Raw genomic sequence first — 20,622 nt, forward strand, 5'->3', positions numbered from 1 at the left:
GGGTTAAATTATCATTTTTGAGTTCTAGATTTAAAAATGGTATCTGAAATGATGCTGGGGTTCTATACGAGTATATATATATATATATATATATATATATATCACGACTTGGTAAAGGCATTATTGATATCTTTCTGGTGGCATATTTAATTATTTTTAGACATCCCTTGATTTTATTTATGGATGAATTTTTGAAACTATAATACTTAAAATAATTTTGATATAAAACGGTATTCTTAAAAAGGGATGATAACTTTTGAATTTTTTTCTCTCTCTTATCTCGGTAGCTGTATATTGCTTGCCATAGTTAATAACTCTATAATGAGTGAACTTGGAGTACGTTTCTCATTTGCATTTAAGTTATACAACTTTGAAACTAAAAGAATGTTAAGTAAGTTAGTCGCAGACGGCTTTGAAACTTTTAACTAACACGATAAGGTATAACTTTGTAAGTAACTTGTCTAAAATTTAAAGCACAGAGAAAATTAAGTTTTACTAATCACCATTGAATTAACATACATTATTTAAAATATTTAAAAAGATCCTTGGCTCGGGATTTCTAATAAAATATTGAAAAGGCTATTCAAATACGTTATATTAATGTACTATAAAAGAAATATAAAGACATGACATTTTTATTTACAAATTATATAATACCAGGCATTTTTGGACAATCGAAACAAATAAAATAACGTAACATATAAAAATTGTTGGAACATGTATTTGCCAAGCTATTAATCGACTTCTGTAACTCTTATTGTAGCTGGATAGAATAATAAGAATTAAATTTGTGGAATTCTAGCTTGTGCTGGAATAATGTTTATTAAATGACGAATCAACGATCATATTTAATAATGCAATTAGTAGGTAATATCTTGAAATGACGCAACAAAATGAACCTAACATAAACTTATAATAAACAAATACTTGTACATGATAAAGTTAGTAACTATTTCAATTAGAACTTAGGGTTCGTGTGGATTTCAAATCAAAATAGTTAAGTGTCGTATTTCAGGCAACCTCGAATTTGATTCAGTCTAAATTATAAGAATAGATTCCTATTTTAAGGGTTTCTTAAAAATAAATTTGATAAAAACTTAAATATAAACAATAATTATAAGTCTTATTCTTTACTATTTCGTGGCCATAATTTTGTTTGTTTCCATTTTGATTGTTTGTAAAAGGAAAGTGAATATTGTGTGCTGAAATATAAGGAATGTGATTATATAAATATTTTTTTTATGTTATTAGCAACACATACAACACAGGGAACTCCGGGATAAATTATAGTTTCTCTGTTATTTTGTTGCCATATATTCATCACTAGATAGTTTCATCGAAATCAGTATAGTAGTTTTTGCGAAAAGATATGTCCATGTGTCCATAAATACATTTATCTAAATATCTTCACAAATATTTTATATATGAGTCTTTATATCCAAAATTATAGGTAAGCTTAAATTCAATGCAGTTGGAAAACTTAATAACAACCAGATACAATCTCCATTACTCTGAAGTGAGTGCGAAAAAGAATACGCTTTTAACATTCTATTTTCTCAGATTGTTTTTACATCAGTATTTGCTTCATAATGAGGGTTTATCTAAAGTGAATTTTTTTTACAGAAATTACTACTTTACCATATAAAATACAAAATTTAAGAATATCATCAAATAAAATGATAAATACAAGGATATGTAAAATGTAAAATTTTTCTTTAACCGTAAAAAACTAACTCGAATTCGTATCCATTAAATTATAATAAACACAATTATTTTATTTATCTTAAAATTGTTTGCCATTTCATACATTTGAATACGTACATATGTATTAAAAGATGACAGATAACACAATGGATTGTTCAATTCAGTCCATAAAGCCGTTCAATATTAAGACACAAAAATCTCAGTTTGAAGGAAATTACGACGCGCACAAACATCATTTACGAAAGGCGGTTGCAGCGAACCGTTCCACATCGCTTCATTGGATTCATACTTTTGTAAACAACCGTGACCTATACGATATCGGTGAAACGTAATCCAATTTCTACTCTCATTTACTACATATTCTAAACTACTACACTGCTATATACATTACTAAATTAATTATTTGATATTGCAATATTTATACAGGATTGAGATCTAAGATTTTCGCGAGTATTCATTTAAATAAAACTAGTATTATTCGGATTTACTACGCGGATTTTATTATTTAAAAACTACATAATCCCGACGTTTGCAGCAACCATGATCACGAGCAGACGAGGTGTGCCCGTGATCACGGTTGCTGCAAAGTAACCGAAACGTCGGGATTATGTAGTTTTTAAATAATAAAATCCGCGTAGTAAATCCGAATAATACTAGTTTCATTTATACAGGATTGTTAACGTTTCGAAAAATTACAGTTTAATTATAGCTTTTACACATACCTACACTTACAATGTTAGCTGATAGGAAATTTTTGCTCACATCTAATACGAATGTTCGCTTTTATAGCATCATATAGTATCTCGAGAACCATCAGATGATGTACTTCCAATTGTCATTACAAATTTTCTTAATAATAAGCAAATTCCTTTAATCTTTCTACAAAATTCAATACTACACAACAGTAAGTTCTACTTCACTGGTCATTGATCTTTACTTCATTTAGGTTTTTTTTTCATTTATACAACACTTTTATTTATTTTAAAACACAACACTTTTTTTCAAATTTAATGGGTCACATTGCGAAAGCTAAGTTTGCAAATTAATAATGAATATTAGAAGCGGCAGTTTTGAACAAGCTTGGAGGGGTTTAACGCAAAGACTGTTGCTACTGATCACCCAGTCGTTGGCAAAATGAGGTGGATTGTGGTGTTTTGTACAGTGAACATAGTTTTTGCCCAAAATATTAGTGAAAAGGGTAAGTAATTAACAAAAGTTTTGTCCTGTATCAACACATTAACGTTATAAATTACAAATGATTTTGAAGACGCGAATTTTCTTTGTAATTTATATTTATTTAGTAAAAAGGATATATGAATAAACTTTCATATTATAAATGATACAATTTCAAGCAATAGAATTTAAATTTAAAACCATATGAATTTTTATTAATTCAATTATTTTATTATTAAAATAATAACTGTCAACCCAATTCAAGACAAAAGATATTGTTTTTTTATTATATTAAACTTATTTTAAATACATAAACAATGAATGGAAAAGGAATAAATGTTGACCATTGTATCAAATTCAAAAAAAAAAAAAATTTCAGGCGTATCTTATCTAAGAGGTCATTCACCTACCGGTTTACTTTCAAATTGTCTAACAGAAACGAAAAGATCGTTTATATTATACTAAAATTATTTTTCCAACCAAATTTAATTTTAACTACAAAAAAAATTATACACCTATTTATACAACTGTCCTATTTTTTCTTTGCAATTTTATTTTGATATTATTAGTTTTAAAGAAAATAAATTATTTTTTTCGTTTTACGACGAGTCAAAACGTTTAAATAATTCGGGTCTGTTTTAAATTTATCGTATTATCGGGTTACCTGATTGTTTGTGTCGTTAAAACCTAGCAATAACAAGGCTGCGATAATTTTATGGTCGATAATTCTAATTTACCTTCACTTTTATTTCATTTTAATTATAATAAGAGTATATTAACAAAATCATAAACATACATACATACATAAAATAAATATGTAAAATATATATATACATATATATATTTATCCTTTAATTATTTACACAATGACGTCAAGGTTCTTAATTAACTATAACGATAATTGAAAGTTATTGAAGTAATAATTAACGTACGTAATATAGTGAAGAATCGATTTTAATGACATTATAATTGCATAGCAGCAAAGCTAATCTCTTCAATACTGCCTATATTCCTTATATTATATAGATTATAAAACAGTCTCTTATATAACACAGAGTGAATATTATATTTTTCGAACATATGTAATTTTAAGATAAAAGTATGTAATATTATTGCAATACAAATACACGATAAATGCAAATCCATAATAATTTATGTCCTGTATACACTGTTTATTTACTATTTTAAAATTATACCACATTAAAGATAAAAACATTAGTACTCAGACATATCATTTTATTTAATATCGCCATACAAGAAGTACCCAGTTAGGCATGACTTCACCAGAATTGTAACTGCTTGCAAAACTTAGTCCCTTTCTAGACTAGTTTGCAAGATCGTTTTGAAATCGTAAGTGTTTACTCACAACTTGCAATTTTTAACCGATGGTTTGCTAAGAAAAAATAAAAATAAGTGATAATTGATCAAGTAAAGACAAAAAACAGTGATATATATATTTTTTTATATATAATTCCTTTAAAATTAAAATTGAACACGCTTGTTAAATTTTTCGTATTATATATTCGACAAATTAATTCAAAAGTAAGAAATTTCAAAAGATTTATGTCAGTAATATACAAACAATTTTATATTTTAAAGACAGGCGAATACAAAGGATAAACGAGTATTTGATTTAATTCTGAATTTACTATAAGAAAAAATAAAAATTATGGCATACATATATTTATTACATTTGACCGTTTGCTACAAACCTCTATGATTTCTTAATTTCGTTTACAGCGTCCCATATATATTTTATAATCGTATGAAATAAACTTAATAAATTAGAATTGAACTTGCACTAAGAGTATTTCATTAAATCTTTCTAATATGAATAATTATAATGTTTTTTAAGTATTAAAAATAAGTTGTTTTCGTGGCATAAATATAGAACAAAAAAATTCAATACTATTAGCTTCAACAGCTCTTGCACACAAACTCATTGCCTTAGCATTGGAAAAGGAAATCAATTAACCCATGTGAGTACTCCTTGAGTTGTTTCTAAGCTTACTTCCTTAATGTGCTGTGTCGCATTCTTTCATACTAAAATTAACAGTATTTTTAATAAAAATCTACGCGTTATAGAGGGAAATTAGTTACCAAATTTCATTACGAAAAATTATAAGATATTGTTTCGCGACTGAAGCGTGTATGAGATTTATTAAATAATTTAAAGATCATTGAAATATCCTCATCAACACTAAGTAATTATTTTAAATGGATAGAAAAATCTCTTTTTATTTTTATTATTATATCCATTTAGATAGAATGATACGTTACATGTTCCCTTAATATTTGTTGCAAGATCCAAATATAAAGAAATTCAAGCTTTAAATTGCTTTTTTTATTTCTATACAAACATTTTTATCCAAGGGTAAATCTTTTGGAAAATCATTAAAATTAATTAAAATTATATTTTGAGCACAAAAATGAATAGGACAAATATAATAAAAACAATCGTATTTTGCTTACAGATGTAAGCAATGCTTTACTTTTTGCTTACATCTGTAATGCATCTGAATGGTTCCAAATATTTTTATTTATTTCAACTTATCAATAATGATATAATATTTTTTACATAAATTTCTTAAACGTTAAATTTATATATAATTTTATTTTGAATATCATCATTTTTAAACCATTTTTTTATTATGTTAAGTACTTTTATCTAGCCGGGAATGTTAATCTAGATATATTAGCACAAACAGGGTTTCATAAGACCAGTTATTTCCAAATAAGATCGCGATCAGGTGTAGGAATTGTACGGACTCTAAGTAAGCGTTATTACTGTGTAATAAGGTAAATTTTTCCTTAACACTACAATTGATACGCATTGAACAATAACTACATTCCCTTTCCGAGTTTAAATATTAAAAATATAATATAACTCAATTACTGATATATATTTTATAATTATCGAAAATATGTTCTCCAGATTATTCTGTATTAAAAACATATTTTTAACTGTATAGAAATTAATTAAGTGAGATTCTATCATGAACATAGCATAGAATATTCTTTATATAGAATAACCTAATTTTGAAAAGTTGGAACCGCAGCTCAACGGGATATTGCATTAAATGAGTAAGGATGTTGTTAAGAAATTCGCATTTTAAACTGCAAAATGAATTTCTACTTTATATATGAAACATGTTTTATTACTTTTATCGGTTATCATTTAAAACTATTGAGAATAAAGTGCTCATTGAAGAGAATCTTTGACATTTTTTTCTTTTATTTTCCGTCTAAACGCAATTAATTTTGGCTCGTTAGTCCCTCACGTACCGAAGTTAAAAGTACTTGTCTGGAGTTCTGCTGTTATTTATCTTGCTCATGTATGATATATCTTCTTAAAATCGATTTGTAAAGTTAGTTGCATAGCAAAACACATTAATAATGAACTAATGTCACAGTTTGCTAAACATTGAGTATAAGTAGTTAATGTTGTCGTGTTGCAAACGCTTTCATCATATCACTGAAGAAAACTCTCTTAACAAAAAAGATCTACTTAACTATTCTATATTAAAAAAGGAGTTTATTTTCATAGTTATTTTTAACTGGTCCATGTTTTGTATAAGTATAAAGAAATACATATTTTTATTAGTTTACTTTTTTATTATTTTTAACTTCCAAATCCGATAATCATAACGTTGTATATATATATATATATATTTAAATAACAACAAAATTTCTGAAACTTACAAAAGCAAAGAACCCTTAGGAATAATATTTTTTTACAAATCAAAGAACCCATATCTTTTACATGTACTAAAAAACAAAAACAAGATAAGATACAATTTCATAAAAATGAAACGTACTTTCAGGACACAGATTTCTTTTATTCTAGGAATAGATACTTCAAGGACAAATATCTTATAGAATGAAGATATAAATTCCATTGATAAGTTGATTTAACCTGTAGATAAGGGTGATTTACTTTTTGATTAGAATCCAAAATACAGAAAACTGCAATATTACTAATGGATAACTTTATAAAATATAACAAATATAAGGCGTGTATTTATTACAACAATTTCAATAAAAGATTAATTTAAATAATATTTTTTAACATTGCCGATTCTACAAAACCTCCTCACGTCGTCAGGGAATTTGTAAGATTTTCTAGCAAAATTGTTTTACAAACCATTGTAATCTAAAATAGTTCTCAAATCTTTTTAATTCTACTCATAAAATATTTTTCAAAGATGGAACAACAGAAGCAACGTTCGACTATTATTCAATGCCTGCACTCTCTCAGTTGGATGATTTCGATTTGTGCCTTCGAAAACCGAAATCAATCTACTGTATCGTAGACTTTGAACTTCTGGAAGATGAAACACCCCTCTACAAATATATACAGGTATAGTGTAAATAACATTTGTTTTCAGAAATCTAACATATATTATTTCATATATTATCTAACATATATTATAGCATTAATAGATTTACTTATTATATACGATCAACATTATAGTAACTATACAAATTAATGTAAATGTAAGCCTGAAAGCAAAATAAACAGGCAAAATTATAACCTGGACTTTAGGTTGTTATGTTTATATTTTATTATATAAAAAATTAAATTATATTTTACAATGATAACAGTTAAAATTTTAATAGTAAATAAACATTAATATAAAACTATACATATGTTCTTATTTGAGACATAATTTTTATTTAACTTTTCTAGTATTATTAAACCGATGTTTCGGTTACTTTGCAGTAATCGTGACTAATGGAAGACGAAATATTTGTGTGTATCACATATAAATAGTTAAATGTAATACAAGTAGAAAAAAATATTCATAATAAAAGAGACATATAATGGATTAAGTTTAATATTAATGAACAATTAATCTCTTTTTAGAACTTTTCGTCTTTAAGTTATAAGAACTACAAGCATTCAAAATTGCACAGAGGAGTCTGTGGGGATAAGTGCGGTCTTAACTTTACCCATGTAAACTTTACCGATACACTTGTAGGGAACTTGAAGAAGTGTTTCAATGAGACCATCCACGACAAATATGGCTTACAGGTAAACATTTACTTGCATTTTATTTGAAAGTATTTATCTGTACTTTGCTTTTATTTTAATTAAAAAATGTACCACAATGTGTATGTAGAATTTATAACAGTGAAATTTATTGAAAAAGTACACACAGATATCACCTATTAATTAAGCCCATTCCATATTTTTTTTGACCTATAATATACTTTCTATTCCATCACCTTTATAAACAGTTGCATTTTTAAATATTATTAGCTTTTAATAGCACGACATATCCAAAAGACACATTTAGCTAAAATTAAATACTATATTAAATAAAGCTTTTATTTTTCAGGTCAATACATTATCATTAAGATACTGTAAAACTCAAAAGGACTTTATACCGGTGGATTCACTAGATTTTGTTTTCGGTTGCATTTTATTATTAATACTTTTGGTCAACCTTGGATGTACTGTGTATTATTTCTTTTGGCGTCCACAGAATGGGAAAGGTTCGGGCTTTTGTTTAACATATTCTTACAATTTTACCATTATATTTTTATAGCCCACAGAACGCATAAAATTTGAATCAATATATTAAAGAATTTTCCAGTAAATGCAACATAATTTCATGTATATATTTAAGCAACCAATTTGCTTTAAATTAATTTCGTAATATGTACCCACTAATAATACCTTATTTTATGAGATAATTGGTATTTTAAGACAGTCTATTAGTAAAATTATAATCTAGATTGCTTTATCAAAATTTCATTAAGCGAAGCTCTTTATTCAATTTAATAAATATAATATATAACATTTTCTAAAATACCATCACAGATATTTAATACATTGAACACGCAAATCCTGTTTTATTTTGCAATTATATTACATCGGATACTATAAGCAAATGAACATATTTTGAATATTAATTATAATGAACAGGACATTTTTTCGATAAATTTGTGACTCAATCAGTCGATAATATTTGTGTTTCAGTTTTGTAAGTGAACGTGTCGATGTCATTGTATTTTTATTACAAAAAAAAACAAAACTACCTTACCTTTTTGGACAAAACTTTTTTGATCGTGGTTATACTATTTAAATAATATATATAAAGTACTAGATCGATTGTTATATTTAAAATATCTCTAAGATAAATATTAAACGATTCTATTTCAGAAAACAGATACATATTAGCTTTTTGCGTACAAAAAAATTGGAAGGCTTTAAAATATGGCGGCAGCGCTGAAGGTGGAATCTTCAAATGTTTTCAGGCAATGAGGTAATACAGTTTTTTAACTATGTACTTATGATAAAACTCTCTACAAAAAAATATAAATGCTAACCTTAAAAATATATTTAAACCAAAATTATTTTTGGAAGGTAGATTAGCCCTCTTACTGCCAGCGCAGCTAAAAAATGGTTTTAGGTTAACTGAATTTTACTCAACTGTGCGTAAAGTCAATATATATGAGAAGATAGGATTCATTTTTAATATTCTACTTATGAAGTTATAACTGAAAAGGGTTTTGGATATAGTCGTACATAGCCATCACATAAAATTTTATGTTTTCAATATAAAGTCCCATAGAATGGGTTGAGAGCTGAGTTTGTATATATTAACATTTTTTTGCATCGAATTTCCTTGACATACTAAGCCACTGAATTACAAATAAATAATGGTAAACAAGAACATACGAGAGTTCCAAAATTATTAAGTATGAAGAGTCGAATAAAAATGTTTTTGTCTTTTTCTTTTAGGTTTTACACAATGGTTATGATTCTTGGCCTTCACTCTATGATTTTCATCGGTTACGGCTACACCGAAAATCCTGAGTTCATAGAAAATGTGAGTAGAATTTATGTAACGTTAAAATATAAATTGTTCGTATCGTTTAGTACGGGAATAATTTTCGAAATAGACATATTTACAGTAGTTATCATTTTGAAACATTTAAAACTATTTTCTGATCATCAGAATTATTGAATTTTAATTTATTTCTTTAATAAGACTTAAAATTACATATTTAACAGTATTCTAATTTAAATTTATTTATAATTTTCATATGAATACTATTAATATTCCTAAATGAATTTATTACTAAATCTATTTCAATAATAATGTTACTATATTCAATAATTGATCAAAACTCTATGAAATTCGTAAATTCGCAATTCACAAATTGTTATTTCACCCAAACAACCGAAAGCTATTACAAAATTTAAACGCTGAATAGTAACAGATAAAACTGATAATTATATGCGTCTATTATTTATTGCTCACACCTCATTTCGCCCAATAGGTGTAATTTGGTATCACCAAATAATATTAGAAGCAAATAATAATTTACGACCCTGAAAATGGGTAGTGGATCAAAACCATCATTTTAATATTGTATAAATAGAAATAAACTCTTGGTTAGGACTATGAACAGAAGTCAGAAATGAAAAATCCTTCGTGTACAGCAATGTTAGCATTTTTATTTTATTTTTTATTCATACATTCGAGACAAATCAAATATAACCCTGGGCTTCATTCCAGTACCAAAATTATATCCTATTGAATTAAGATCTGAATATGGAAAAAATATTTCCTTTTCATTTATTCAATTGATGTATACAACGCATAACGGGGGGTCTTTTATTATCCAATGAAATATGGCGTCACTCAGTGGTAGGGGACTTTCGTCAAAACGCTGAGGTATTCAGATAAAATAAGAGGGCTCTACAAGTGTAAGACTGTCTCTAGATATGAATGCGATAAAACAGTCGCAATATTTCTGTCAGAGGCTCTACATTATTACTCTACGTAACAAAATTTATATGTTATAGTTTCTTCTTATTTTACTAAAGAATCAACGAGCAATGACTAAAAAATATATGTATATTAGAACGCAACTTAATGAAAAACATCTTTTTTATAAATTTCATAAATTTCATATTTATTTTTCAAATTTCATAAAGAATTTCAAGTGTTCGTTTATGCGTGGTTTTGATAATTCATACAACGGGAAGGATTTGTTTAGAGCCATTTAAAGGTACACACAGGAATCTAATTAAATAGTTAATTAGAGAAAACACTTAATGTACATTTGAAGCAAATTAATCGGAGTGAATTTAGACGAATTAATTTTACTAAAAAACTAATTTTGTCTTGAGGTTGTACGCACAGATTTCAATGTTGATTGAGCACCCTACTTCACAACCTTTGTTCCATTTATGGAGTATCATGAAATATTTTATTTATATGCACGAAAAATATGCTTTATATTCGTCGTATTCGACGGCACTGTGATTGTGATCGAGGCTACATTGAAATGGTGAATAAAGTTGTATCTTTGACAGTTAGTATACAACTATTAGAATGTAAAAATAAATAATCTCCATCTTTTAGTTATACAAAAACACACAAACTAATTTATCTAACTTAGTTCATTTATTATTATTTATTGAACAAAAACAATCGTAATAAATTAATTTTCTGAAATTACAAATAAATATATTGTAATGATAACGAAATAGTGTTTCTAATAAATCATTGCTTGACCGAGCTGTGTTGTAATTCGCTTGCAACTGCATTGCGTGCAATATAACATTAATTTTGACGTCCGATCTAATAAGTGAGTATAAACACATACACGTGTGTGTTTATTTAGAAAAAATATTGTTTTTCATTATTGCAACATTATAAAAATACCAAAATAAAATTATTCAAAATGTGTCAATTGTTTAACACAAATCAATTATACTTAAAACATATAAAACTAAATAGAAAAAAAAAAACAAACTTGTGTGGGTTGCGATTATAATTAATATTATGTTTGGCAGACATTTTATGTATAAAGATATACTTTACTCCTGTATAGGAGTAAAAATTTTAAAGCTTTCTCTTCAAAAAACACCTCTTTAAATATGTGCAAAATGATTTGTAGTTAACGCGGTCTGACCGCTATATGCAGTATCGTTAGTGGTGGTTATGTCTAGTTATTTAGTCTTTTTTGCAGTATTCGTGAAACTTAAATACTTTATGATTTGTACAATATAATGCGGTGTGTCATTTTAAGCGAATTATTGCATTATATACGATAACTAAATATCTCTGAACATTGAACTAAAAATTAAAAAGTAGATATCGTATAGGATTTTAATGGAATAAGATTGTATGCGAATATTTTACATTGACTTTAACAACGAAATGCAAATAGCGAATAAATATTTATTATAATGAAATTTATAGTACACAAAACACTAAGTGTAATCCTACATATCTTTAGTAAACTATTTTATACCTATGACTCTAGTATCAATAAAAGGAAGAGAAAATCATAAGACCTTTTCTTAATACATCTGATTAATTTATACATATATAACTGGAGGTTTGTTTATTATTGAAAAACAATTAATATTCAAATGGCTACACTTGGTGTTTTTGTAACATCGGTTATCAAAATTATTTATTAAATTTACAATAATGAATAACAGTAGCTTTGTTTTGTTTATGGGTTATTATTCTTGAAAACAAAAGTTATTTTTCGATTGCAGTCGTATGATGACTTCTTCAAGTCCCTTCTTTTCAATGCACGTGTCATTGTACAAATTTTCTTCGTCATGGGCGGTTTTCTAATGGCTTACAAAATGCTGCTTTACGCTGAAAGTCATCCGTTCACACTCAAAACCGTTCCCATGGCTATTGTCAATAGATGGCTCAGGTAAATCAAACATTACATTATATTAATTCACTTGCTTCTGCTTGTAGGACATGTTAAATAAATATTTTAAGTACTAATATAATTAAATCATACATTATATATGTATGAGTAATTAAAAGTACCAAAATTTTACTTTGGCTGACAAAAGTAACAAAAGTATGATTTTTTTTTTTATATTTAGAAAAAATTGATTATATCAAAACATCTCATTAAAAGTAAGGGTAGAAAAATATAAAAGTGAATTATAGAGAATGAATGATTTATCCTAAATCAAATGTTTTCCAGGTTAATGCCAGCAGTATTAGTAGTGATGGCTCTAGCCATGACTTGGGTGCCCCACATGGGGTCAGGGCCGATGTGGGATGCAGTAGTGAAACGCGAACGTGACTTATGCAGAAAGAATTGGTGGCAGTTAGTAATCCTGATGCCAAATTTGTTCCCATTTGAAAACCTTTGTTTGCCACAGGCTTGGTAAGTTTTGATTACGACGTTATTTAATTTAGTTAAAGTTGATACCTGCTCAAAGAACTGTTTTTATTTTTACAACATGCAAATTTGATAATATTCAAATCCAACTAAGATGACCATCGGTACAAAAAATATTAAGTGCGAGATAACATAATACAACTGAGAGCCCGCAATTTGGGAATGACGGTTAAAAACAAGACCACATTCAACTTCTATATAAACTTCGTCATTTATAAATAATTTTCTCGAGATCTTAAATTGTATATAAAGCGTTACTACGACAAACACAAATAACGCTCCATTGTTATTAACTCTGTCATTAGTGTCGGTTAAAACAAAGTTTTGAAATAATTAACTGTTGGAACAAACTTTGAAATATGCTATTAAATTAATTAGCGGTTTCTCTAAAATACATGACAATTTCATAAAATTTACCTCACACCTAGATTCAAAGCACAAATTCTAAACATTAAAGTTATGAATGATTTAGATCTGAAATTTTAATTAAATCTAATTTTGCTATAAACATTCAAATAAATAGCATTCTATGGCATTATAATAGGATCTATGTAAGATCTATCTATCTATATAAGAGATGCCAAAGACGTTTTTCGTGTGAACAAAGTATACATTTACAATTACCGTGCAAAACTTATAAAAAGCGCTTAGGCTGTTCTATTTTTTATTTCAATTGTATGTACAAATATTTTTTGTGTCCATTCTGAATAAAGATGATCTTAAAAACTATAGGCGAAAGTTATATATATATATTTGTATAAGTATAGTGCAATGCAAACACGTCAAAATTTATTACATTCGTTTTGATAATAGAAAGTCATGTAAAACACGCTACCTATAATTTTTATTTTTGGTATAATATAATCAAACTTAATATCTTATTTTTTTTTAGAATATAATATTAAATAACAAGAAGAGTTTAGGCACGTAATGGAACATAGCTAATAGATTGTCGTGTTGAATATTATATTGTTTGTATTACATCACTTAAATTTGGAAAGCGCTGTTAAAAGTAAAGAAATAAAAGAACTAATATATTTTGTTTAATATATTACGAATGTTAATATAGTGTACACAACGTTAATGTGCTGATATGAAATCGTATAAACAATGAGAAATCTAGGCTAAAAAAACATTGAGTAAAAATAAATCTGATGTCCTCCAACGAGATTGCTCTGTAGGTTCACTTTGAAATTACGCAAATGGTACGTGTTTAAATGCTTTTATTGTCACCTCTATTCTTGGCGGTTCGTGTATTATATAAGTACTAACAATTGTAACTTTTATTTTATAACTGGTTACTTAATTATTTCAATTGTGCTTTGACAATTTTTAATTGCACATTTCACAATTGTAATTGAAATGTACTTTTCAAAATAAATAATTTTCAAATAAATGAATAAATCCCCATTTTTTTTAATTTTAGGGACAGACTTGGTATAGTTTATATATATATATATATATATATATATATATATTTATATTATAGAGATTATTTAACTTCTCAGATCTGAGTTCAAGATACACTCTCGGACTTTATCTCGACAATTTAACTTTGTGCAAGCGGTAACTTCGTCAGTTATAATTTCGTAAAACCATTTAATTATTACAACAGACTTTGTTATTGTCAAATGTTAATTTAATTTGCAGGACGTCTGTTTGAGTGTTAGCCATTTAATCGATATATTTGCTCAAAAAACGTTGCTTCTTTATGCATGAATAAATTTTGATGTATTAATTAAATATTAATTTATTTAATAAATAATATATTTTGTATGGCATCAAATTCGTACAGTCATATCTTTCATTTAACTTCTTCCAAGTTAGAAAAGTCTTCATCTGCGAGATCGAAACCATTTAATAGCAACAAAAACAAAAGACAATCAGAAATAATGTCAATCATTGGACATTTAAAGGAATACATTCACTTCTATACACATATTCTCATTCTTTCAGGTATCTTGGTACCGACACCCAGCTGTTTTTCGTAACACTCGTCGTTTTGCTCATAATCTGGAAGTGGCCGAGATTCGGAGCTCCTGTTCTCAGCGGCGTGATGATAATTAGTCTCATTATTCCATTTCTGCAAAGCTATTTTATGAATCTATTACCAATACGAGTTAGCATTTTCCCAGAGTAAGTTGAATCAAAGTTGGTTATTGGAAAAAAATCCCTACTGTTTAATCTATACATACCAAAAAAAATTCTAAGATATTGCACATAAATATCAAAGGTTCCTGCTTCGTATAGACATGAATATGCAAACACGAAAAGTGGTAATTTTATTTTATTGCTTCCATAACCTCCTTTATATACTAAGCTTATTTATTTTTATGTAGTAAATATAATATGTTCGAAGAAACGAAAAAATATATACATATAGATATGATTAACAAAACTACTACGACAAATGCTTTCCATTAATTTTCAAACCAAACAGCAAGATTATCCAAAACATACATTTAATAGTGAGACGGTAAATTACCTCGCAATACGTAGGCTTATGTGTCGATAAACAAGATTAATTATATCGGCGTCACACTATTTAAACTGAATTTATTTCCTTTTAATTTGAAATTGATTGCATCAAAACTGTTCTGTTTGCAGTCTTTTAAGAAACTAATATTATCGTTATGTAATTTGAAACATGAACATACAACGAAATAGTGGCCTTTTTAAATAGGATATTTTATAAGCCAATACTAATTCAGTTTTTGTTTTTTTTTTTTATGTAAAAAGGTCAAAGCAAATATTCAAATACACTGTCGAAAAGGGTATTATAATAATTTTGGTATTTGTCCTTTCACAGATCGAGAAAATACCGTAATCATCAGACCTATTACAAAAGATGATTTTAATTTATTCCTTATTTTCAGGTCCATAAGAGACATTTTCGGCTACAACGACACTTTCTACCATGCGTACGTGTCTGCGCAAGGAAATTGGGCTGGGTATCATCTTGGAGTGCTCACTGCCTGGTTTTACCATAAAGCACAGACTAAGAAATGGGATTTAGGCGAATCTTGGGTAAGTAATTTACATAAATGAAATTGTAAATAGTTGGCGTTTACGCAGATTTATTCAATGGTTCCATCCAGTTCAATATCTTTAATAGTAACTATATTTTGGGATTCGTTAAAATTAAAAGAATATCATAAGTTAAGGTTTTTAGAGCAACTTAAAAATTTGAATCACAAGTTATTTTATAAGATTCAGTGTATATAACAAAATTTGTTATCTTTGAAATACTAATTTTACCCATTACAAATGTTGTTATAAATAAAAGTAATGTTTATGCAATGTGTTTATAAACTGCTAATGTTAAAGTAAAATATTTGTAATTCTTACCACATTACAATTATTTTGTCGCCACCCTCAAACTTGTACATTATTCACGTCAAACATGCTTCCTGGATTAAAAACTGAGAAGGGAACCATTGGCACACGATACAATTATTATAATATAACTTCCTGCTGCAGCTTCTCAAAGTCCTCTTCGTCATCTCTATCCCAGTAGCAATGGGAACTGTCCTCATGGGGTGGGATCTTCATCATCGGGAGGCATCAGCATTTGAAGCGGCTGTCTTCAATGCTTTGAATCAAAACTTCTTCGCGCTTGCTATCTGTGTATTCGTCATAGGATATTTCTATAGATGTAACAGTAAGTATATTTAATATATTCATCAGAAAAATCCACTATTTTTTTAATTCTAATTCGAATTTCGGATGACTGGAAATTTGCTTAATGTAGAGCGAAGGTAAAACCTTTATTCCTTTTAATGCTAAAACAAAACTAGTTTTAATGAATGCAACATTAAAAGATAATCGAAATTATTTATTTAAGTACAGTCAGACAAAAAAGTATTGCAAAACCATGTCACGTTTTTAATAGTTAAATGATTTCCGATATAATTTTAATCCTTGCTTTCTATGCAAAATAGTTTCTGAAATTCCTATCCCATTTCATCCGAGCCTTAACAGTATTTGGGTTTATTCAGCCATTAAAATAGATTTCCTTGAACCTTCTCACTCCCACCTTTCAAACGTAACAAAGAACGAACACGTCCTGATATTTTAACACGAATGTTTGATTCGTTAAAGATAAGAAGATTTCTTACAAATCTTAGATAACAATGAAACCTTAATGCGGGTGTAATGCTACGGTTGTGCGATCTTCAATAGAAATAACGGCTGTGGCATTAATGTGTTAATTTGCTCGGAAGCGATGGTTCTTTGTAAAATTTAGTTCATAATTTTTTCGTATTATAAAATATATATTTTTCAGAAATAATAAGTATCGTTACTTTCAGCTTTTAAATTGAACACAGTTTTTTTACTGATTCTATGTAGATATTTTAACTATGTATTATTTGCTTGTTTATGGTGTAGTGTAATTTTTATACATATGACTAGTACTTTTATTTTATTGCATGTGTTGATGTTCATGCCTTAGGGCCGTCTAAAGACGATTCTATAAATAGATATATTGCTATTATTTTATATCAGGATTAAACTGTAATTGAGTTACGTAAACCAATATAGTGTTATTCACATAATTTCATTGTAGGGATCTACGTTGGTGCGGTTGAATGGGGCCCATTACAACCTCTGGGTAGGTTATCCTATTGTGCTATGTTGCTGCACGCGACCGTTCTCAGAACTTACGGTGGCCAAATGAGAAGGTCTTTTTATGCAACTGATTACACTGCTGTAAGTACCATTGATCAAAATGTTATATTCTAAAAAAAAAATATTTTGTTCCTGTATTGTAGTGGCTTTTGTCATAGAAAATAATGTAAATGATTTCTAAATTGGTCAAGATATTAACTACCGGCTATTTTATACTGGATACAATTTAAAAACATACAAAATCCGGAAACGACCGTGATATCGAATAAAAAATTGTATTCTATATTTTCAACCCTTGTTAAATCATTACACTTAAAGACAATCAGAGCTTAATAATTATTAAATGCATGTCAATATTGGATTTAACTATAACACCGAAACAATGCATTACTCTAATTACAATGCTAAGCAAATAATACAGTGTTCAGTGTATTTGTATTCAGCTAAAATAAACAGTTAAACTAATGACCTTAAGTTGTATTTAAAATTATATATAAAACTTATATATGGTAAATATAAACTAAACCGAACATTCGGATACAAGAAGGGTATGGCTTATTCCCTGGAGTTATTTTTAATTTCAAATTCCAATGGAAACGAGATTATACCTTCATTTGAATAGATTCACATCTCAACTCCAGAACGGATTTTGTTGAAATGAAGTTGCATTTTTGAGCTTTGAAATTCTCAAGCTAATAAAGAACGCTTTGAAGCCTTTCAATACCTTTTTAACTATTTATTTGAAAAAGTAACTCATACATCTTTAAAAGTGATGAAATTTACATACCTTGCTACATTTATATGAACTCACTTTGTGTATGGTAGTTTTGCTTCATTAAAACATAACAGAAATGTATTTCCTACAGTACTTGACATTCGAATTATATATCACATCATCAGTTTTGAATGCGTGTTGCTTTTAACAGTGTAAATCATATCTTTAACATTAAAAAAACAAACTTTCAAAAGGCATTTATACCTAAATACATAATAAATTAAATGATAATATTTTTATACGCGTTTTTTTTTTTATTAATTATCGTTAATTTGATTAACTTCTGACAACAGAATACTTAAATCTTAATTTACAGGATTAATATTTTGTTTGATAATTAACTTTTAAACTGTAACATTGTTTGATATTGAAGTTGACTTTTTAGGGTTCCGTAGCCAAATGGCAAATAACGGCACCCTTATAGATTCGTCATGTCTGTCTGTCCGTCCGTTCGTCCATATGTCACAACCATTTATTTCCGAAACTGTTGGGCCTACATAGTTGAAACTTTGTAGGTTCATGTGTTCTGGCAACCCCTATTCGAAATTTGAATAAAAATTAATAAATTTAAAAATGAAACGGGGGCACTCCATACATGGAACTGATTAAAAAAATATCTTTTTCAGCTAACTTATACGCGATTGGTATTTATGGATAGGGCTTTAAAAAAGACATGAAGGTTTTTAAAACCATTTTTCGTTAAAATCTTTTGTTTGAAAGAAAAACGCATCCAAAGGGGAAAAATTAGTGTCCCCCTCCTCTTAACTTTAAAAATAAGAGAGTGAGATAACTAAAAAAAATATATGCTGTAGATTTAAATAGACACTTTCAACGACAATTGGTTTGAACGAGATATCATAACTAGTTTTTAAGAAATAATACATTTTGAAAAAACGCATATACAACTTTATTCATTTTTCATTCATTCATACATTTGTTCATACACACACTATGTAACTATGTAACCAAGTTATTTTTTTCAATCATCGATCAAAGTTACAACGCACTACAATAACTTTTATATTATGTCATCTACTTGCTACTACGGAACCCTTTATGAGCGAGTCCGACTCGCACTTGTTTAATTTTTATTTATTGTAAATCGAAAGAGCTGTAACAAAAGTTTGAATTATTGACAAATTTATCCTATTGTCTAATGAATCTTATGTCCAGAAGGCTCAATCAAATAAGGCGCTGCTGAGATTTAAGTAAGATTTAAGTATAATAAAGATTTTAATGTTGCAGATTATGTTATTCTGTGGTATTGTTTGCTCCACTTATCTTCTGTCACTGCCTCTCCATCTGTTTGTCGAGGCTCCGGCCTGCCAAATACAGAAGATACTGTTTGGTTCTAGAAGACAAAAGAAGCACGAGGAAAATAACACGGTGACCGTTAAACCTGGCATTTCTAATGTCTCAGTTTCCACAGTCTCCACACATATTTAGGCTATACATATGATCATTTATTATCTGTAAGGTTTTTTGTACATAATTTTAAAATAGGAAGGGAAACGATTTTATATTTTTGTGTTTTATCAATAAATGTATGTACCTGAAGTATGATTTATGATTTAATGGTTTTTTTTTTCATGATTTTGCTAAAAATGTGTTAGCGAATTTATAAAGGTATCAATTCTAGCTTATTTATTATCCCAGACTTAGCACGCAAAGCTTTTTCTAATTTGGGTCAGTTACATGTTCTTTTTATTATTTACAAGGTGTTACCAGACATATAAATATAAATATATATGCTTGCCATTTTTAAATTTTTATATAAAGTGTTTATTAGGTATTAGTTCTCAATTTTTAAAGATTATTATTTTCAAAATCTTACTTAATCGCTCTTAATAACTACATACATCGTAAAAATATTAAGACCAAGTAGTATTTTACTTCTGTCTAAGTAAACACTATTTAAAATGATCTTGTCAATATCTATTTAAATATCAATTAGGGAAGCATCCACAAATATGTAAAGCCGACAAAATTTTTGTAGAATTTAAATAAAATCATTTAAATTTACTATTTATTTATTTATTTCTAAAATTCTTGCCGGTTATATATTTTTTTTAGCTTCAATACATTTATTTTTTAAGTCAATAAAATAAAATTGATACAAAAAATATATGAATGCGTTTACCCGCGATAGATTTAGG

General features: G+C 27.6%; 1 protein-coding gene across 2 annotated transcripts; it reads left to right on the plus strand.

Moving 5' to 3' along the window:
• Positions 1–2,494: 2,494 nt before the first annotated feature.
• Positions 2,495–20,023, plus strand: LOC116773610 (O-acyltransferase like protein-like). Of its 2 annotated transcripts, XM_061528750.1 has the most exons (14): positions 2,495–2,608; positions 2,764–2,902; positions 7,083–7,237; positions 7,745–7,912; positions 8,220–8,376; positions 9,047–9,149; positions 9,629–9,716; positions 12,410–12,576; positions 12,862–13,047; positions 15,019–15,198; positions 15,939–16,089; positions 16,543–16,723; positions 17,630–17,772; positions 19,712–20,023. In XM_061528750.1, the coding sequence occupies exons 2-14, from the start codon at positions 2,839–2,841 to the stop codon at positions 19,910–19,912; spliced, it is 1,944 nt and encodes a 647-aa protein (XP_061384734.1). In that variant the 5' UTR covers positions 2,495–2,608; positions 2,764–2,838; the 3' UTR covers positions 19,913–20,023. The 2 variants fall into 2 exon arrangements, with proteins under 2 accessions (XP_061384734.1, XP_032521983.2); XM_032666092.2 differs by lacking the exon at positions 2,495–2,608 and having other exon boundaries at positions 2,727–2,902.
• Positions 20,024–20,622: the final 599 nt, after the last annotated feature.

Source organism: Danaus plexippus (assembly GCF_018135715.1).
Source record: "Danaus plexippus chromosome 22 unlocalized genomic scaffold, MEX_DaPlex mxdp_27, whole genome shotgun sequence".
NCBI classification, from domain to species: domain Eukaryota; kingdom Metazoa; phylum Arthropoda; class Insecta; order Lepidoptera; family Nymphalidae; genus Danaus; species Danaus plexippus.